The sequence below is a fragment of the Colletotrichum orchidophilum genome (assembly GCF_001831195.1).
Source record: "Colletotrichum orchidophilum strain IMI 309357 chromosome Unknown Scaffold_89.1, whole genome shotgun sequence".
Lineage (NCBI taxonomy): Eukaryota > Fungi > Ascomycota > Sordariomycetes > Glomerellales > Glomerellaceae > Colletotrichum > Colletotrichum orchidophilum.
In genome coordinates, this window is record NW_019173045.1 from 78528 (window position 1) to 99406 (window position 20879).

A 20879-nucleotide genomic window follows, 5' to 3' on the forward strand; every position below is an offset into this window, starting at 1 on the left:
AAACTGAGGATGTAAGACTCTCTGGCCACTTTCTGGTCACTCTCTGTCATGTTATCACAACCAAAACATTTCTGTTCTGTGGGGATCTACCTCAAGCGCCAATGGTACCATAACTTGGCTGGCAAAACCTCCTGCCCCTTTCGACTTCTCAATACTGGTCAAAGACGAGCTTGAGCCACTCGCTCAGGACATTTATGTCTCATCTATCCCGGCGATGCAAGCCAATAGTGGCTTCTAGACAAGGTAGGTTTGGAAGATTTGCAGAGATGCATAGTACCCGGCGCTTTGGGGTTTTGGCTGTTTAATATGGCAATACAAAGGTGACCACATGACAACATGCAGTGACATCCTGTTCAATTTCAATCATGTATGCAGCGGATGTGATTCTCAAAATGCTGTGGTGCAAGGTTCTCGCGCTCGCTTCATTGGCGGTCATCGCCAATCCCTATCCAAATGTTCGCGGTATCTGATACTCGAAGCGGGATTCGACACTCAAGGTGACTTTTATCTGCGCGGTATCCTTCAAGGGCGGAGACTTCGACAATGATCGAGGATATCGGCGGCGTTGACCTAAACCTGTTCAAATTCACATTCAGTAAGATGCCCTGAAGCCAAGCGGGAACTCTGGTGGCGGTCTTGATCAATCCAGCCAAAGCCTATCACTTTGCCCAGCCTGGTACCTACTCCATGACCGCCGAGGGCATGATTCCCTTTGCTTGACATCCGTCTCCAACCTGCCGTGGCCTTCAAGTCGAATATGAACAAAGTCAGCGTCGATGAAAATACCGCCGCAAAGTCCTCGATAACTGCGGCGCTCGAGGAGTGCAACAACTTGCAGCGAAGAGGCAACGAGACAACGTTGGAGGCCAGCAGCAAAGCCCTAGCCAACTGTCAAGTCCTCATTACTGCTGCTGCAGCAGACGTAACAGACGTAGCAGGCACGTCCAAGCGATTTGTCGAGTACTCCGGGAGCGACTCGTCAGAAAACCGCAACATCGTCGTCGCGCGGTCCCGCAATGTCGCGCAGGAATGTCACTCAACAGATTCAGGATTATCCCGGCACTTCTGCTCCATTGACTACGGCGTGTGCGGCCTTGATAGCCATCTCAATGCTTACATGGCCTTGATCATGTCCCCGCTTCTCTTTGGCCTGCCTACGCTACGTGTAGGATGCCATCGGCAGTGCTAAGCTTCGACTGCAATCTACGAGATCACCCACTGCGAGGCGATTTATAACCCCCTCACCGAAGAGTACGCCATTCCTGATAACGCCAGTGTTGCGTTGCCTCCCGTCCGCGCTCTTCAGAAACCATCATAATTACTCTATGTACGCCAACATGGGCCGCTGAAGGGGGACAGAACAAGACGTAGATATCGCCAACTCACCAAGCATCCTCCGATTTCCACATCCAAGCTCTACTACAGGTAACTTAGAACGCATCGTTTCCATAGCGAACACTGCGAGAAATTTTGTATTCTGAGAGGTAAAGCAACATAGATTAAGGCCCGAAGAAGATGACCGCTGAACCATGTCAAGTTCGACGACGCAGCAAATGGCCGACATCGGGCCGAGGTACCTCGGACTCACATTGAACTTTGCTACATCATCATACAAACGACCGAACTCTCCTCTATGATATCGGCGCTACCACGTGTTACCGTTGAGTTTGATGAATCAGGACTGGAACCAGATGTTGTCGGTTATCTCCGATGTTAATCACCGGCGACATCTTTCCAAGCCAATGACACGAAGCCAAACTTCCACGTCTTGATTCCTTCTATTTTCTTATCGCCCTCCACTGGTATTGCCCCGCTTTCATCAGCTGTTAAATGGCCTGAATTTTCCTTCTGGTCCGATACTAACATTTCCTAGGGACCGACTCGGTTTGGTCAAGCTCGACACTCCTCGGATTTGAGACCAATACGTACTCGTTTATTCATGTTAATTAGCCCACAATGAGTACCATGACTCTCTCATGTGAACCGGCGACGACCTTGCTACATTTGGCGTCCGGAAACGGGCCGGTGACCCGTCTCATCCTTCAGAATCCGCTCCGCGATGCTCTTCCCACCGAGATCCCAGTCATCGACGTCTCGCTAGCTTTCAGTTCCGAGCTCACAGACCGACGGTCCGTAGCACAGCAGATCCGGGAGGCTGCCATGACTTCCGGCTTCTTCTACGTGACCAACCACGGTATCGCCTCTTCAGTCACCGATTCTGCTCATGCTGCCTGCCTAGAATACTTCCGCCAGGATGAAGAGACCAAGATGCGCTCATGGGTCGGCAACAGTCGCTATTTCAACGGCTACAAGCCCCCTGGATCCCAGCGGATCAACAAGTCAGAAAGCGTCGATGTCCGTGAGTCTTTCAGCTGGACCTACGACCCTCGCCATGATCCCGCCGTGGCCGACGTTGAAGCCATTCCAGAAGAGGCGAGACGGCTTTTGCGGATTGAAGACTTTCACTGGGATGGCACCGCCAATAAGCCGCACTTCAAAGAAGCTATCATTCGGTACTGGCAATCCTGTTTGAAGCTCGCCCACGTGCTGGTTCGTTCCTTTGCGCTGTCTCTCGACCTGCCTGAGGATTACTTTGACGCAAAGTTCGCGTACCCCGATGCAGCGTTAGCACTGAATTACTACCCTCCTCTCCTCAGCTCCTCGGCCGCTGTCGATTCAGACACCAGCAAAATAGTTTCCATAGGCTCACACACAGACTTTCAGCTTTTCACCATCCTATGGCAAGACTCAGTAGGGGGTTTACAGGTGTTGAATCGCCAGGGGCAATGGATTAGGGCAACACCGATTCCGGGAACATTCGTCGTCAACATTGCCGACTACCTACAACGCATCACAAATGACCTCTACGTCAGCACAGTGCATCGGGCCCAAAACTTGAGTGGAGAGGAGCGCATCAGTATGCCCTTCTTTTTCGGTTTTGGACTGCACGAGAGCTGCGGTGTCATTGACACGTGCGTGGAGGAAGGGGAGAAGCCAAAATACGAAGAGATTGGTTGCGAAGCTTGGGTCCAACGGAGAGCTCGGGCGATGCACCAGATAGAGTCTGATGACGAAAATGACCGTGCTCAGTGAACAAAGGCTCAAGATGTCAACGGGGTTTCAAATTAGCGTTTGCTCTGACGATCGCTCTATCTGCTTCTCTCAACTCCTTTTTGATTAACAACAGGGGCTTATCATTTTGGGAGTTGGGAAACCCTTTTGTGGTTGAGATTGAGATACCTGAACTGGGACAAACAAAAGTTCAAATTCAAAGACACCGGAGACCCCTCACTTGAACAAACTGATTCTGCGATGCAATAATTTCATACGTGAACTTTTTCTGAATTTCTGAGAGGCATGAATCGAATCAAATTCTCAGTTCCTAGAGAGCATATTACTAAGCATCTGGCAGGAGATCTTTCGCCTGGTAGCAATCAAACAACGATGAAGCCGGATCTTGGCAGCTCACAATTACCACAAGCTGAGCCAACTAGGTCGGCTAGGGGAGGTCGTTGGAATTTCTATTTTGCGAAAAAGCACCAGGTCAGCACACAGACTACGGCTTGAAAGCCACCATTACTTTGAGAGCTTCTCTATCTGGGAGCGACACCGACCCTTGAATCCTCTGTGCTCATGTAGGCTCTTAGTGACACTTCATCATCTCTCTTTTCAAGTAAACTCATCCGTCTACAGCATTCTATTATTCATCTTCATATTTACCCTACAACCATAGGCTCTAAGTGTCGCAACCACTCAAAACTTCATTTACAACAACCCTACAATAAAAGATATGTGGCCAGCCAGCCGACGGTCTATCCAGATGGCTGGAGGACTTCTCTGGTTCAGTCATCCTAATCTTATATCATGCTCACAACGATTACTGGAGACCTTACCCCTTTTACTCAGCTCTCGCAGCAGGTTGTACTGGAGTAGCAGCCGATGTTTTGCTGAGCGACTACGGATCCGAACTGCTTGTTGGCCACGACAAACACTCACTGTCTCCCGAGAAAAGTTTGAGATCAATGTGCCTCGATCCCTTGTTGAGGATGCTTCACACGATGAATTCTTCGGGGCAGTGATCGAATTCCAGCCGAACAGACCGCCCGCAGGGACTGTTCAGGAGCCAACCCAACATTACGCTGGTTCTCCTCCTGAATGCCGAGAGCGACACAAACCAGAGGTGGAGAGTTCTGATGGAGCAGCTAGAATCCCTCAGACAGAAACTCTTTCTCACCCGCTTCGAAGTAGTCGATACCGAGCCTGGCTTCAGGCTCAAGCAAGATATGTGGCCGGGACCTGGAACCATTGTGGGCGCGGGCAACATCATGGAGGATCGCACAGTAAACTACTGGCCAACGAATGCGCTGTACTATCAGTAGCACAACGCATTCTTCGATGCGCCGTTGGAACAATTTCCGGAAGAAAACTGGAGGAAGTAAATGGCAATGGGTACTTTGCTTCTCAGATGTGGCATGAGCAAGATATGTACTTGTTATATATCCGTCTCTTTTTCAGCAGAGTATCGGATCGGTCTGCACAGGTTTCGGCAACGAACAACTTGCAAAGCTGAGGAAGCAGATCAGAACTGCAAAATAGTCAGGCCTCAAGTCGCGATATTAGGAGGTACCTAAATGGCCAATATCCCATCGCGATTACGTGAAGGAAGTATTGAAAAGAGAATGTGTTGATTTGTTGAACGTCGATGACTTGTAGAGCGTAGCGAGAAGGGGTTGGACCAAGGGCTACGTGGAAACATGGATGGCTTTGGCTTCGTCTGGCATCTTTTTAGCAGGTACCATGATGAAGTTGTACGGGCTGAGAGCTGTCAAAAGACACATGAAAGGGCTTGAATCTCAGATTGTCATGCTGGCATAGTCGAAGGTGCGAATGTTAATGAACAGAATTAGACTAATTAGCCCATACATGATTCATTATTCGCTTAATAGTGGTTCTACCGTAAGTTTCGGATAGCACGGATTACAATTCACTACTAGTCAAGGAGATCCGTCCTCCCTATCAAAAACGATGCTTGTGCCGTCACGAGGACTCCAGGAACCAGACAACATCGATGCTAACACTGGGGAACTCATGACCCATAGATGGCGCATACCTCTGTGGATGTGGTACATGGAATGCTCGTGCCATCGTCTTTGATATACGCTACAGAAAGTGTACGAGGGGCCCGAATCCCTGTCTTGAAGCGTGGTTGAGTGTTCTTCCGATTGGAGAATAATCCATCTCTGCATTTACGAGTCGTACTATGTGGCGGGAGATCAGGTTCTGTGAAACAGCATCTCAGGGATATGCCACGCGGCTTAGAGTTTGTACCACGGCGAGTTGGGTTGGCTCGCAAAGAACAGACTATGCCTATTGGCGTTTGTCGAACAGAGTTTCGGCTTTAACCCCCTCCATGAATGGCGAGGACCTCGATTTCGCCGTGCTTGGCCACGGGCCTTGGAGCGCCAATGTGATGCACGAGTCAAGTCTTCTTTTTGACTTTGAGGAAGATGTGAGGGGAAAGTCTGCCCGGTTTTTATGAGGGCCATATATGGTACTGTGTCCCACGTGGCGAATGCGGACGAATTCTGCCCAGAGGTATCTGTCTCGCCGACGCCGTTCTTCTTTGAACAAGTCAGGTTGCCATGTCAGCCGCGGCACAACGCGGGACGCTGGCACCACTTCCGGAATATCACCGCCGTGGACTGATTATACTCACTTCCTTCTCATTACTCTCCGCCATTGCCACAACCGTACTTTGGCTCTTCATTACATATAAGCTACTGGCACATCGCAAAACCCGCTCAGCTCCCAGGGAGCGAAGTACGCGAGCGCAAGATGCCGAAATCACCGATTTACCAGATCTCTCTCTGGGTTTGGATGCTCCTTGCGCTGAAACCAGTGGGTTCGCACGGCTTGAGGAACTCGACAGATTAGCTGCGGCACAAGAGCAAGCCGCAGAGGCCGCTACCGAGGATCGATACGAGCAGGAGGTTGAGGAGACTCGTAATCCATTTCCCATTCTCATCTACAACCTTTTACTGGCAGATATGATGGAGGCTATCGCCTACGCGCTCAGTATAGCCTGGGTCTCGGCTGACGGCATCTTTGCACCTTCGCCAGTCTGCTGGGCTCAAGGTTGGCTGGGCTCGACGAGTAACTTGGCAGCTAGTCTGTTCCTCGCGGTTATTTCGATCAACACTTTTTTGACTGTGGGCTTGGGTTATAAGCCACCACCGTGGACTGTTTATACCTCGATCGTCATTCTCTGGGTATTCGACTTTGGTATCAATGGAGCAGGCGCAATATATACTCAGCTCCATCCGGCAGTTCCTCAGGAATCTTTCTTCATGCGAGCCAATGTCTGGTAATGAGCTCTCACCTCCTTGTCGTCTGACAGCTGCTGCCTCTTTCGATACTTCTCACACTGACTATATCTATGTTCCGTAGGTGTTGGATCTCCTCATCCTATGATTCTTGGCGTTTTTGGGCTCACTACTTTTGGGTTATTGTCTCTATCGCCCTTACGCTCGGCCTCTATTCTTTCGTTTTCTTCACACTATGGCGTCAAAAACGAAGTTGTCGATACTTACCAGAAAAGAGAGTGTCACAAAGTGAAGCGTCCGAGGCCGGATTCGAGACCGGCCATGCACCGGGAGTTCGACGACCCTCTGGCTACCACCCAGCGTTTCTTGCCTACCCAATCGTATACTTCGCGTGCAGCACTCCTCTAATTATAGGCCGCATCACGTCTTTACTGGGAGTCGATCTCGGCATATCATATTTTGCCTTCGCAGGGTCGATCTTGGCCGCGAACGGGCTCTTCAACTCAATACTATGGACAACAACGATTATCTTCAGCAAGCCGCAAGACGCTTATAGTACGGGGCTGAATCAATTCGCGTTCGTCAGGACACCAATACGAGACTACGGACATACCGTCGTTATTAGTGGACCTGCCAGCAGAATAGTCCCCCCAGAAAGCATTGTCCCAAGCGGCGGCCGCAAGGAATGGTGGTGGTGGAAATATGGTGGTCAGAGAGGGTGGGGAAGATCTTATGCCAATGTGCACGAGACGCCCAGGGTGCGCGCATTTGAGGTGGATAATCATACATTACCAATGATTGTGGAAGGTCCCGGGATTCAGATGGACATTGTCACAGCCGTTACCGTCGAGCAAGCGGAGATTCAGCCGATATCCCCGGGCAGGCCTCAAGACAACTACCCATCCAAAAAGCATTGCTAAGTTTTAACAACAAATAATGAAAGATGAGAGTGTTATTCAGCAGCACAAACTAAACGAGACGGCGCCATGAGAATCTGATTTATCATTTGGTGTATGGAGTCCGTATTTAATAAGAAGAATAGGAAGCAGAATAAAGAATAGCGACTTAGCATTTGTTATCCCAATTCTGCAATACTCTTCGCGTTATTTGACACTTCGTTCTGGGAAAGACTCTCACTTGACTCCATAGAGAGCGGTAGTCGCTCGTCGAGTCTGCAAGATGCTTAGACGGAACATTGAAGCCTTCGGAAACCTGCCCCATCAACTGGAATGCGACTCAAAGAAGTGCCAGAGCTAGCAGAAAGCAACGAAAGGGTTGTTAATTTGGTCTGTTGGACGCTGGCATCGGTTTCGCTTTTCCTCACTTTCATACCTCGGGTACTCCCTGCGTTCCACGTCTAGGAATCGTCAGCCATTTTCGTCAAGCCGGCAAAAAAGTGGAATACGAATCAACATCGACACTAATATCAGAGTAGGAATAAATTTCTTACTCACCTCGGTGTCTCGCATTTCTGGAGACACTCTTATGGAACTTGTTGCCATAATGTCCGACGCAGGAAACTAAGCGCCTGAAACATCCAAACAAGAGGCGCCGGACCTCGGGTATATACCAGCGACGGCGTGCCGTTGCGGCATATGGGCCCTGCTGGGTCCGTAAAACGAAACGTGACAATACGCGGCCAGCGTGCGGCTTCTGCCAACGGAACGGCGGCCAATTTAGATATCCGACACCTCTAGTGATTTCTCGATGCAAGTTTTATTTCTCTCTTTCAATATCTCGCAAGCCAGCTTGACCTTACTTGAAGTATAGATTTAACCCTGCAAGCTTGGAGATATTACATCGCCTCGATTTTGTTGTCTCTGTTTTGGAGACTCCTTCAGAACGACCAAGCGACCCGATCGTCCCTTATCTTTATCGCCAACATCATTCCTCGGACCTCAAACGAGTGCAAGCGTCGCCGTAGACGAAAATCTCAGCCATTCTCCAGATGGACTGTCTGATGACGATGTCATGATCCGTCTCAACATTTCAGACTCTGCTGCTGCCAGCTCTAACTGCAAAGCCATCTTGAGACAGCCAATTTTCAGGGGCTACGTGCCCGAAGCTGAGTCTTTCATCCTAGAGTCTGAAGATGACGACGTGGAATCTTTGTATCGGCCTCAGCCTCTTAGAAGTTGGAATCTTGGGCGAGGGGTCCAGGAGAATGACTTTGCAGTGCTGTCTAAGACGTTCTTAGCATTTGTGAATATGAAGGACCAAGTCCTCAACGTAGCGGACTTCAAAGCGCACGTCAACAATACCGTAGAAAATTGCCATCGTTGGGACGAGCCGTCATGCCAAGTGGTAGGTTCGTTGCCTCTGTCGTACTCCCATTCCGTTCACGAGGTTGACGGTGCATCCAGATGGTTGCCTGCGCCCTCGCCTACCTTGCAAGCCCGTTTCAATCCGAAATCAACTTCAACAGCACGCCCGAGTCAAATTCGCTTGTCAGTATGGAACACGACAGACCCAGATATGGCCCAGGCGTCCTGTTTTGCAGCCAAAAAAACGACTGGGATTACTTGAGCCTTCCCCATTTCCAATCCAATGCCTGTTCTTTTCTGCAGTGTTTGAGATGTACTCACTTCGTCCACCCCAGGCCTGGTTCTACTTCAATCAAGCCTTTGCATGGTTCCAAAACCTATTCTGGTGAAGGACTCAAAGACGGAATCTGCAAAATGTTTCTCAGAAGACTCGGCGCCTCGAGCAGCGCCTTCACTGGCCATGCATGAAGTCAGAGTGGTAAGGCCGGAAGAAGTCCATTCCAGGGAAAGGAAGAAACTTGGCTGGCTTTAGGATTCCATCGAGCTGAGATGACATACATCCAGTGGAGGAGAATAGTTGGTTCTACTACTTGGCTGAGATATGGTCGAGAAAGGATCAATAGTGCTACATCTGTTTTTGGATACAATGGAGAGCAGGCATGAGATCTAGATGTAGCCAAGGTGCTCGGGAAATCCGAGAAATTCGACGAGCACATCAACGTTTGATAAGAGTCTCCTGCCTCCTGGCATGGGTTCGAGCTTGAACCGAAACGTTCGCTAATGCATGCTCAGGTGCTCGCACATACCCTCTCAAATCTGTTGGCTGAACGGAGAGCCACCGAAGAATGAGCTTGTGCATTTCGTCCAGAACCGAGCCGCGAGCTGCCGCGAATGGGTCCATCGGCCTTTCTCGTATCAGACGACCCTTGGATACCCCGCGTCAGGCCAACAGCAGAAAATTGCCTCGAGCTCTCACTTGAGCTGCTGTTGGACGCTAACCTTCACCCTCCCAATCACGGAACGTTGTTCATGGCCAGAGCGGCGTCGACCCGTGCTCTCTTACTTTTGGCGGCAGTCAAGAGCGGCAGGTTCTCATGGCTGCCCGAGCGATGGAAAACAGAGAGTCGACACGGCCACATGGGCTCTGCAGCGGTGGTATGGCGAAGCTCCGGATTTGCGTAAGGCTGTGTCTGTGCTTGAGGATCTGGTCGGTCAATTTGTCGGGCCCGGAGTCTGAAAGGGTCTGTGTGGGACTGCGAATGGCGCGGTCCGACGCCAGAACTTGTCAGGCGTCGTAATGGGTTGTCAGTCAATTAAGCGATCTTTGGGCTCTTTCAATACCAACTTCATTGCGGACACGTGCATGCAGAGTCCGCAGGTCTTTGGCGTTCTGGCTCGTGGCGCGAGGAGGAAGAAAAGGCGAAAAGGCGAGCAAAGGGCAGAGTAAGCCCTGAGCACTAGTGCTTGCTTTGTTACTTCGGAGAAACACTCAACTTGAGCGCTTTGACGTTAGCATCGGTCCGGGGAGTTTCTGACTTATGGGCAATGCGCCTCGAATTACTTTGCTGGGCAGTCGTTCGTAGAGCTGAGCCCATGATCTCCTACTGCTCTTTTACCTGTTTACAGATACCTGAAATGAATAACCATGCGGAAGGTGGCCAAATGATTTCGAAGCTATATAGATAAATTAGTCGGCTCTTTTGCCTGCGGCTTTTGTTGGCCGATCATGAACATGTCGGAGGGAGGTCAAGGCGTCTTTCATTGGACCGAAGTTGTAAAAGCGACTCAAAGCCGAACGATCAAGCAGCTGAGCTCCCAGCAAATTGCAGCTAGTTCTCAACTTCCTTTGGCCAAGTATACATATTGTCAAGGACCTCAGCGTGGAGGCTCTCTGTGGCTAACGAACACCCCAGAAGTAGTTATCCCTTTGACTGTTAGCTCCGGGACACTTACCGGAACAAAAGGGCAGATAAAGCCGCGAGCTCCGGGTCCCTTGACGCAATCATCCAGTCAAGGCCTGCATTTACGCTTCCTCTTGTGCTCTCCTAGTGTCTTAGTCTGCAGAGCGCATGCCACTCCCTCCCCCTCGCCATGTGATTATCTGAGACCCTTGAGCGAGCTCTCCCGCTCCATCAGCTAGCCCCAGGGGGCCACGTGTGGCTGGTGCTTACCAGCGTCATCCATGCAAGCCCTTTTTCGATTTGGATCTGGTTCCCCGGGCCTCCCTCGCACTGCTCCGGTTGCATCCCGCTATCGCGCATCGTTTAAACTACTTAACTTAGCCCAAGCCGAACAGCTGTCAGCTTAGCTTCGTTTCGTCTCTGTCTTGTACGGCATCTGTTCTCTTGAGCACACTGTAACAGCTTAACGTCATGCTCGCGCATCTTTCTCTAGGCTCTGCCGACCACATGAATCTCACCATTTGTCTCTTGGCCGTTGCATCTACTGTAGCATCTGCTGGTCTCTTTCACTATCCATATTCCTCCGAGAAGGGTAATAGCCTGACTTGACTACCTGCGTTGCAAGAGGATGGAAAAGCATGGTGAATTTCCCGCAGTCGCCGGTTGAATCCGGGCCGCCTCTCTCATATTAGTGATTGTCGGGGGTTACCTTAAGCTTCACCTGTTGTACTTTTCCACTTACACATTCGGAATTTGGAGCGCCACCAATAGCAATTCCAGTCTCATCTCCAGATGACATTTCCGTTGCCACAAGGAGTGGTGTCCCATTGGTGTCCTTGGCTTCACCCTCACCGAAAATTACAATTCCGATCAAGAGTATTAAATTGGCAAAAGCTAAACCAAAAAAACATAACAAAAAGGATGAGGGGGTAGGACAACGACAAATGCAGGTCGCGTGACCGAGCGTTTCTCATTACCTGGGAGTAACTGGATAAAGCTCAGCCACACCACCTCACAAAAGTTGGGATGAAGCTATTGTCACGCCTCACGGGGTCCTTGTTCCACTCGGCCTCCTTCACCCGGACATATTCTCTCACATTCACCTTGACCTCTTCCAAACCACCCTCTCTCAAAAGACCTCGTGCAGCCTTTCCCCTGCAGCTCTCCCTTTTCCTCTTCCCTCTCCCACACTTTTGCTTCATGCCTGCAGCTAGTAGACTTGCAACTTGCCTTGCAACCAACCCCAACAAGATCTAGGTGACTCGGGATCTCGCCTCAGGCACGCGGCTGATTGATCCAACGCCGCATCAACAGGCAAAGCTTGCCTTTTGTCTACCTGAAGCTGCATCGCAATGTCGTTCTCCTCGTCGACGTCGTCATCGAGGTCATCTAGATCTTCAAGGTGCAGTTGCGACAGTTGTGCGGAGTACAGGTACGAAAGGACATGCCATGTCGACGGCTGCTCCAGGAAACACGCCTTCCTTCGAACCGATCCACTCAGGCCAGACATCAGAATCTACTCTGATTTCTGCGTCGATCGTAAGTAGAGACAGAAGATCAGTCGAGTCCGAGGTCGCACTAGCTAACACTTCCTTGTCAGATACATGCAAATTCTGCGTGCTGGGTCTGGAAATGTGCAATCGTCCCAAGGATCCTCAGCATCGTTTTTGCAGTGACCGTGAGATTCTTCTTCATCCTCATACTGCGATAATTCCTAACCTTTAGAGCAGACCGGAGATGCGGAGTGGTGGGCTGCGTTCGTTCCGGAGACTGCCCATCAGGGGTGCCACTGCCGTGGATTTGTCCGGACCGTGAGTTCTACCCACTATGAGGTCCGAAGCCACGACGCTAACATGCAATCTGGACAGACAAATGCTTTGCCGAGGATTGCTACAAGACTAGAGACAAGCTGTACGGCTACTGTCTCGATCATCGATGCCGAGTGGGAAGCTGCTTCGAGAGACGAATACTCAACTCAGAGTTCTGTGTAGATCACCACTCGCGAATTTGCCGAGAAGTGAACTGTCGAGAGGTCATACACGCAGACCATCGTTGCTTCAATCACCAACGTTGTGTCGTCAAAAACTGCAAGCTCTACCGCTTCAAACGTCCAGACGGCGGTCTTTGGGACTTTTGCGAACAGCGTAAGTTGACCCCTAGCTATCTTCGCACGATACCGAGAATCTGACTCGCAGGCAGACTATAGCGACTTCCGCTGCACTTACAAAGGCTGCGATAAATTGACAATACCTGGCACCCGCTGCTGCGCCGTCCACAAGTGCACTTTCGAAGGATGCGTAAACTTCCGAGACAATGAGACCGACAAGGAGAGGGTTTTTTGTCGAGATCACGGCTGCGGCGCTTCTAGATGTTATGCTGTTGCTGTCGCCATCGATGGAGGTGGCTTTCGACCCTTTTGCCGAAGACATACTTGCACAGCAGCTGGTTGCATCGAGGTAGCCGAGTTTGGTGTTCATTGTCACAAACACCGTTGTCACTGGAAGAGCTGCGAAAAGCCATGCCTTGCTGGAGGGGAATACTGCGGTGATCACGAGTGCAAAAGAGCCGGTTGTCGCAAAATTGCCAAGCTGCAGTTCGGCTACTGCGCAGACCACTGTTGCAAGATTGACAATTGTATCAATTATTGCGATGTTACTGCCGACAGGATATGCTACGAGCATTCGAGAGGCGACCTATTCGACCGGATCAAGCATCTCGAAAAGAGGCTGAGAGAACGTCAACACGAGCACATTCACGAGCATCACGAACACCACCATCCACATTTTGACGACTTGCAAATCCGGCAGGACAAGTTGATCAGAGACTATGACGAGTGTCTTCTCAGGTTGAACGAGAGCAGAGAGGAGATTCGGGTTCTGCGTAGTACCTGGATATCAGCGGACGAGAACCGCATCTGGCGCAAAGACCTCGAAGATCGGAACGCTCGACTGCTATTGGATCTGGATAGAGAATTGAAAAGAAGCGAGCATTGGGAGCGCAAAGCGATTGAGTTTGGCCGGAGGATCGATGATCTCGAGGTTTTGTTGGCCGAGGAGCGACTCAGACATCCCAAGTCGGATGAATACGTTCGACAAATCGCCGATCTCGTGCGTAAAGTCGAGATTCTCGAGGATGAGCTCCGCATAGAGAGAAACAATCACCACATACATCAAGGACGACAGCACGAGATCGAGAAGCTGGTCCGCACTATTGAAGAGCTCGAGCGAAAGCTAAAGGGCGACCACATCAAGGTGGATGAGCTTATCAAAAAAGTTGATCTGCTACAGTCGATACTCGCTGGCGAGAGAGAGCAAAAGGACATTCTTCTTTCTGAGCTCGCCAAGCGAGATGAGTATGAGAGATTGCGGCGAGACGAGCGCCGTCGACCCAGGAGAGGGAGCTGGGAGAGGAGGTCTCGCGACTCACGGCCCTGGGGCAGTGTTTTTTGAGGAAGGGAGCCTGGACGTGGACTTTGCTCCCGTGGCCATAACCTCATGATGACAGTCGTGCAACTGAATACTCTCTGAATAGGAGTTGACCATTTAGAAGAGGATAACATGGAGAGCGGCAGGTGTCTTGTCATAAGGTTAAGAGGTATTCTGAGAGACGTTTGCTTGCATCTGGCGTTGGTACAAGGGACCATTCTAGGAAAAGGACACGATACCCAAAATTGCCGCCTTCATGGTACGGGCAATAATTAGTCATAAAAAAAACTTCCCGGAAACAAAATTTTCAGTGACTTATTGAGGAACGGCTGAAAAAACGACTTACCCTAGGCATCTAGGCATGTTGTAGCGCTGAATTGTCGCGCGAAAAACGTCTTGCAGCTTGATTTATCGCCCATCGATCCATGGAAAAGGAAGTCGAGGTACTGACTGAACGCCGTCTTTTGAGCACACATAGTGATTCCTCTATCCTTGATTCCATCTTGATCAGCCGTTTCTCCAACCCCCATAGGATCTAAGCTCATCTTTGATACTACACACGCCAATGCCACGTATGGTGAGTCCCTTCTAGGGAACCGGGTGTCAGAATAAGTCAGCGGAAATCCGACCTGACCATATCTATTCATGAATGCTTTGTTTTGTGCAGAAGAACGCTTTCAGCTCCGTTACTTTGAATACTTGATGGTCTGTTACATCCTTTGTGTCGAGGGAAATAAGTGAGTAACACAAATGAGCAATTCCTCCTCCAACATGGGACATTAAGGTTTTGGTGGATGCTTTTGTTGGTATCAATGGCACACTCAGAACAATGCCTTTCACGTTTTTAACAATCAGGATGATAACCCAACAATAAGGTGTCTAAATAACAGCAGCTTGACATTCAGTTAGCGGAAAGTCCAAAACATCGTCAGAAATCTTCCAAACATCAGTTTTCATTCGCAAAATTCTACACCACCAAAATTCTCAAACCATATTCCGTCAAATTCCACGCCCGCAAACATCATCATGTGTGTACGTTCAAGAGTTTTGTACATTTGCCCTTGCAACAATGCCACCTGCCCGCGTCAAGGTGAGCCTCGGTTGACGGCGCATCTGGCCCCAGGCGAAGGACATGTATTAAGATGCGAGGTCAAGGGCGGTTGGCTTCGCTGTCCGGCATGGGTTTGGCATCAACCATATGAAATCACGTTCAACCCCTCAATGAGCCCAGAAGACATGAGATGTCCCAATGTCGTCTCGCAAACCTTTAAACAAGTGGAGAAACTTTGCGACGCTTGTGTCCAAGAACCGGCCAACGTTGAAGCCATGGAAATTGGCCCGCTTTGTCGGCAATGGACCGATCTCCGAGTTGCCGTGCCTCTGGCATTCATGCCACCTCAACTCAAAAGTGCCCTCTCGAAAGGTATTGAATCTGACGCTGAAGTGGAAACAGGCGAATTTGTTCTCGGTGACACGCTCAAAAGCCCGGCTCGCAGCGGCAGCCACGTCCAACCACAGAGTTCCCAGACTCCAGATGGTGGGCCGGACGTGATGAGGCAGCTACGTGACAAGAGCAATGAAGTCAACAGGCTGCTAGGAAGCCTGCAACCTGTTCCTAATATCAGGCAATCAAAGTATCCCCAGATCATCGGTCTTGAACATGAAGAATTCATCACTAGTAACCCCTTTGACATTCCAGGATCCGGCGGTCGGATCCGAGATTCTAGTCACCTCTGGAATCAAGTCAGCCCATACGGCGCCATCAGGTCTGAGGTGGAAACATATCGCCAGATGGGAAACGGTCTGGCAGAGCCCGCTCCCGAAGTTCTCAAGAATATCGCGGCGGATGCTCGAAGGCAAGCTCGGGAGGACAGAGTGAAGCCTCCCAGCTACCCTCCTTCTCCGCTGGGACCGATCGGCCGAGAGCGACAAGAGCTGAGACAGCTCAGGGAAGAAAGGGGGGCCTATGCAAAGCGTCTGGTAGAAAGTTGGGTACAACAACGAAATGAGTAGTGGGTTCCGTGTGCCTGGCCACTGTTTTAGACTATGTTTATTTTCCGAATTCTGCATAAAGGGAAAAGATCTTGCAGTCAATCTTGAAAACAGTATGCTATTAATCTGAGCCGCAGGTTCTGCTTCAGTCGGAGAGTGTGGATAGTTTCTTTAAATTCAGAACTCCTGGAACGCATGGGAAGAAATCGATTCACTTCTTCTGAAGGTACCTGAGTTGCAATGATCAAGCCTCTAACTTTTATCTCTGCTATCGCACAATTGTGATCATACTAACCTCTCTGACCTAAACATCCTGTCAATCCCATATTCTGGGTCGATGACCTGATCGTTTCGCCGTATCAGATTGCTTGAGGAAGACAGTCTTGTGTCCTACCCTAGATGGACGGGAGCGAAGAGCAGGAGGATTCAGCAATAGCCGTCTTGGAACCAGTCATCGGGTGATTGGCGCAAAATGCCAGGCAGACGGCCCAGGTTATCTTTTGAGTCAAAATCAAATGGATCTTTTCAGAGTACCATCTCCAGAATGATGTCAAATGTAGTAAAACCCAACGTCATTGTCAAAAGCCCAAGAAGTTGCGTCACGAGCCAGCCAGAAACCCCAGTAATTGCAACCGAAACCGAGAAACAGACGAACCCGTAGACACCAGCAACTGAAATCGGGGTTAGGAAGATAACAACCAACAGCTCCCATCCCACTAGAAAAAGCCGGCGGCGGTAGACGAGTGCCGTGGCAAAGGAAAACGCCGATGGAGTCGGGAGCCATCCACCACCAAGGGAATTTGTTGATATGTATTCAGATGGAAGTTTGGGAATGGAAATTTATTGAGCCATAGGCAGTTCACAGTTATTCTTCAACGCCGACGTTTAAGCTAACATCTACGAACTGGTTCAAATCCATGGAATATGCGCTTAACTGGAGTCTGCTTTCCCAAACCACGGATAGAAGCTTTGCCAAATGTATTGCAGAACTGCGGCGAACTGCAGAGCTTGGCCATGCACGTGTGATCACTAGATACGGATACATACATTCGTATTTGTACCATGTTGGACCATTCTCCACCTGCAGATGAGGCCGGGGAAGCACTTACTTGAATGTGCTCCACTTGGTTCGGGCAGCTGATTAGAGCAGGCAACGGAGTATTGGCCACGCTGGGGTCAACCAACGACGTACATCTTGGCAGAGGGGCACATGAATCCTTTGAAATGAGCCTTTTAAAGCGATTACAGCCCGCCTTGTGCAGTCTGTTTCTTTCTCGGTGGCCACAACCCGTTTCCGTTGCACTTGGTCACAGCAGGCAACTTCAATCGCATGCTTTCTTCTGAAGTGCATGTCAACGAACCAGCATACAAACACAGACTCTCCCTCTCTCTGAGCCTCAGATCTATTCGCTATATCCTAATTCCCAGAAATGGCTTCGTTGCTTACTCTTCCACTAGAGATTTTGCAACAGATCTTGACCGGACTCACAAATAGCCTACCAGAACCAGCCAGTTTGGAATCTTTTGTCATTCCCTTCGATCCCGACTGCACCAGGCGAAACCTTTCAACATTGGCGAGACTCTGCCAGACATGTCGCTACCTCCGTGAGATTGCTGAGCCAGCCCTTCATCGACATGTCTACATTCGAGATGCAGATGTGACGTCTCTAGTATCGCTGCTCAAGTGTTGGAAAGCACGGCCTCACTGCGCTCGATACACCCGACGACTCACAATCAAGACAAAGTTGAAGCTACGATATGAGGGAACAACATCACGGCCCCAATCCATTTGCATTGAGGATGTGGATTTTGTATCTGGCATCATCCGCAATCTAGGTCTCAAGATGCGCAGTGATTGGTTCGAGCATCACTGGAATACCGACGTGCTCCTGGAACTAGCCATGATCCAAGCGCAGAACGCTCTTTGCGTAGAGTTGCTCTTTCAAAGGCGAACAGGCATCTATCGAACACCTTTTGATATGATTCCTGAGCCAAACCAGACCATCAAACCCATCCGCTTTGACAACCTTCGAAACCTTCACCTGGAGCCACCAGATCATAACAGTACGATGGATGAGTTCAAGCACATTTTGGACTGCGCACCAAATCTCCAAGGATTTCGGCTTGAGTCTTGGATCACCCCCCAGTCTCTGGTTCCCTTGCCGCCAAATCTCACCACTCTCATTTTACCGCGGATCAATCTCACTGCATTCCATTTAAATAGAATCACCTCAAATTCAGTCATGCTACGTCATCTAGAGCTTGGTCTAGATTGCTATCCTCGGGAGCTGAATCTTCTAACGGCAATTGCAAAGCACCGCAACACTCTAACGAGCCTCGCATTATTTTCCCACAGAGACATTCTCATCGAAAAACTGGAGACTTTCCATAAACTCGAGTCATTTACCACGAGCGTCGCAAGTGTCCGCCCTGGGGAATTTCTGGGCACACTTCCGTATTCTTTGCGCGAATTCCGCATACTGGAAGGAGATATCTATGGGTCGCTTCAAGCTCAGCCGTGGTTCGATGCATTCTGCACTACTCTGGAGGCACGGGCAAGGAAACCGCCCAAGGACTTAGTCATCTATAAGGGTTGCCTCAAGAAGGAAGTCAACTCTCTGTCTGATTTCCCTATAGGCACCAGAGAGAAAATAAGTTGGACAAAGATGGACAGGCAGTAACAAACAAATTTTAGTCCTGGCTGCCTTGATTTCTGCTGCTCGGTGCATTGCCTGGTGTTCTTCATGTAAAGGTACTCTTGAGATGACTTTTGATCGATTCAATTCTTAAAACCAAGGCTTCCTCTCTGTCTGGCCTGATCCAAAGGTAAATGCTTCTCTTTCACGGGTGCGCTGCGTCGGTGCTTAGTATTAGTAGTGCCGCTTAGTCATCACAGATGGGCATTAGTCCAAAAGCTGTCCCGCCGAATCTTGTTTGATCCCTCATCAATCCCCGAAACATCGACCACCGATATACGCGGGTTGAGTAGGCCATGCCGCCTACACCAGATTCCGTAGATGCTGACCATGTGTATGAGGATCCCGTCGGTCAAAGCATCTCGCGCAAGCCGCGCAGAGCTGGCATTTGGGCTCTCCTCGCGTTGGTGCTACTGGTGAATCTGGCCGCCAGTCTCTACCAGCTTCCCCTTAGCAGAGTCATTGAACGTCGCCTCTGCCGCGAATACTACGCAGTCACGGATCCTTCAGTGATCGATAGAGATGGAAGCGTCGCAGAGGGCCTCTGCAAGATTGATCATGTTCAGCAAGGTCTTGCCTGGATTCAAGGAACTATGGATACCGCCTGGATTGTTGGTGGTAAGCGCGCGGGGTTCTTTTGACAAGTACTCACTTCTCGACTGACACGGGTCTAGACTTCGTCATGACGATTCCGTTGGGGTTCCTCGCGGAAAGGTACGGTCGGCGCCTCATTCTCTGCCTCAATCTCGCGCCCCGCATCGTCATGTTAGCATGGGCCGTTATCGTGGGCTACTTCGAACAGAGCCTGCCAACCAAAGCCATGATTTTATCCCCCTTCTTCTCAGTACTTGGCGGCGATTGTGTTTTCAACTCAATCACATATGCCATTGCTTCCGATATGACAGACGACCACGTACTGAGGTAAGTGGGCCACTAACCTTGGACACCAGCCCATCACCTGGCTTACTGAGACTTTCAGGGCCACATACTTCGGGTGGATGAGCTCTGTGTCCTATGTCGTCAACCTACTCGGCCCGGCTCTCGCATCAGCATCTATGAGCCTTCTTCTCTGGCTCCCGTTCTGGATCGGAATCGGCCTACTTCTTCTAGGTATCCCCGCTGTATCCCTCTTGGAAGAATCACCCGACGGCCACCTTGACGCGGACGACCAAGCGAGACCTCTCCTTTCATCTCCAGTCCTGAAAGCCCAAGACGCCGACTCATCTCTCCTGAGATCCATCTTACAACGCTTCGGCGTCTTGAGGTCCATCGTCGCAAGTCATCCTCGCAACATGACCCTGCTACTCATCAGCTTCGTTCTCACCTCGCTCGCAAGCTCGGATACGAAGCTGCTCGTGCAATACATCTCGAAACGATATCATTGGACTTTTGCGTCAACAGGCTATCTTCTCTCAGCCAAGGCTGTCGTCAACTTCACGCTGCTGACGGTCATCATTCCTACCATCCTACGGTCAAGGCAGCATAGGTCGCGGCACATACCGCCCGAGCTGGTCAGTCACCGGATGAACATCCACTATGCGAATATCTGTTTGATCGTCTCCATCCTCGGCGCTCTCGCCATTGCCGTAGCCACCCGCATCTGGATGATGGTGTCATCATTGTTTCTTTACGCTCTCGGTTCGGCATTGCCAGTATTCACGCTGTCCCTACTAAAGTCTCCCTTCATCTCACCAAAGCGGCATGACCAGCTGGTCAACTCCGCAGACCCAGAATCGCACATCTTCTCCATCGTGATGATGGTGAAGACATTGGGATCGCTCTTGGGCGCACCACTGATGATGGTCTTATGGGTAAAGAGCATATCCCTCGGCGGGGCAGCCTTAGGAATTCCGTATCTTGTATCTGCCAGTTGTTATCTTGCTGCTTTGCTCGTGTTAGGTCGCATTACATCGGATTAACGCCGTCTTCTTTCCGGAATCAGCGTCAAAGTAGTCACCACAGCTCAATTCCACAAAGGGCTCTGATATAGATAGAATTGAAAATGTACTCATAGCGCTAACTCTTCAAGCCGAGTTCAGCGCATATGAGATTATTACCTTGCACAATCGTGATCCTGCGGGGGAGGCAACATATGACATTTGTACGCCTGAAACCATCGGCCCAAAAGATACGCAAGCGCTCTTCGCCCGGGTGCAACATGCTAGCGTGATCGCCAGCCAAAAACATCAAGTCATATCGATCAAGCTCTTCAGAATAAAATCACCCAGTCTATTCGCGAGACTTGTTACAGTCTCTTCCAGTTCCGCCCGCGGGTGCG

The 20879-nt window shown here is 50.2% G+C and overlaps 9 protein-coding genes across 9 annotated transcripts; all 9 read left to right on the forward strand.

Moving 5' to 3' along the window:
• Positions 1–757: 757 nt before the first annotated feature.
• Positions 758–1189, forward strand: CORC01_09664 (metalloproteinase; the record flags this gene model as incomplete). The annotated part of the gene is made up of 1 exon (XM_022621293.1): positions 758–1189. The coding sequence occupies one exon, from the start codon at positions 758–760 to the stop codon at positions 1187–1189; it is 432 nt and encodes a 143-aa protein (XP_022472169.1).
• Positions 1190–1956: 767 nt separating this feature from the next.
• On the forward strand, positions 1957–3093 carry CORC01_09665 (2OG-Fe(II)oxygenase; the record flags this gene model as incomplete). The annotated part of the gene is made up of 1 exon (XM_022621294.1): positions 1957–3093. The coding sequence occupies one exon, from the start codon at positions 1957–1959 to the stop codon at positions 3091–3093; it is 1137 nt and encodes a 378-aa protein (XP_022472170.1).
• A 727-nt stretch (positions 3094–3820) lies between these two features.
• On the forward strand, positions 3821–4570 carry CORC01_09666 (uncharacterized protein; the record flags this gene model as incomplete). The annotated part of the gene is made up of 1 exon (XM_022621295.1): positions 3821–4570. The coding sequence occupies one exon, from the start codon at positions 3821–3823 to the stop codon at positions 4568–4570; it is 750 nt and encodes a 249-aa protein (XP_022472171.1).
• Positions 4571–5410: 840 nt separating this feature from the next.
• Positions 5411–7243, forward strand: CORC01_09667 (uncharacterized protein; the record flags this gene model as incomplete). Its single annotated transcript, XM_022621296.1, has 3 exons — positions 5411–5509; positions 5637–6364; positions 6448–7243. 3 exons carry the CDS (start codon positions 5411–5413, stop codon positions 7241–7243), a joined length of 1623 nt encoding a protein of 540 aa, XP_022472172.1.
• A 1051-nt stretch (positions 7244–8294) lies between these two features.
• CORC01_09668 (vegetative cell wall protein gp1) lies at positions 8295–8976 on the forward strand (the record flags this gene model as incomplete). The annotated part of the gene is made up of 3 exons (XM_022621297.1): positions 8295–8627; positions 8687–8770; positions 8923–8976. 3 exons carry the CDS (start codon positions 8295–8297, stop codon positions 8974–8976), a joined length of 471 nt encoding a protein of 156 aa, XP_022472173.1.
• Positions 8977–11937: 2961 nt separating this feature from the next.
• On the forward strand, positions 11938–13937 carry CORC01_09669 (uncharacterized protein; the record flags this gene model as incomplete). The annotated part of the gene is made up of 6 exons (XM_022621298.1): positions 11938–12027; positions 12089–12166; positions 12219–12299; positions 12357–12473; positions 12534–12632; positions 12684–13937. 6 exons carry the CDS (start codon positions 11938–11940, stop codon positions 13935–13937), a joined length of 1719 nt encoding a protein of 572 aa, XP_022472174.1.
• Positions 13938–15134: 1197 nt separating this feature from the next.
• CORC01_09670 (uncharacterized protein) lies at positions 15135–15926 on the forward strand (the record flags this gene model as incomplete). The annotated part of the gene is made up of 1 exon (XM_022621299.1): positions 15135–15926. One exon carries the CDS (start codon positions 15135–15137, stop codon positions 15924–15926), a length of 792 nt encoding a protein of 263 aa, XP_022472175.1.
• Positions 15927–17335: 1409 nt separating this feature from the next.
• On the forward strand, positions 17336–18586 carry CORC01_09671 (uncharacterized protein; the record flags this gene model as incomplete). Its single annotated transcript, XM_022621300.1, has 1 exon — positions 17336–18586. The coding sequence occupies one exon, from the start codon at positions 17336–17338 to the stop codon at positions 18584–18586; it is 1251 nt and encodes a 416-aa protein (XP_022472176.1).
• Positions 18587–18897: 311 nt separating this feature from the next.
• On the forward strand, positions 18898–20520 carry CORC01_09672 (major facilitator superfamily transporter; the record flags this gene model as incomplete). Its single annotated transcript, XM_022621301.1, has 3 exons — positions 18898–19219; positions 19276–19522; positions 19581–20520. 3 exons carry the CDS (start codon positions 18898–18900, stop codon positions 20518–20520), a joined length of 1509 nt encoding a protein of 502 aa, XP_022472177.1.
• Positions 20521–20879: the final 359 nt, after the last annotated feature.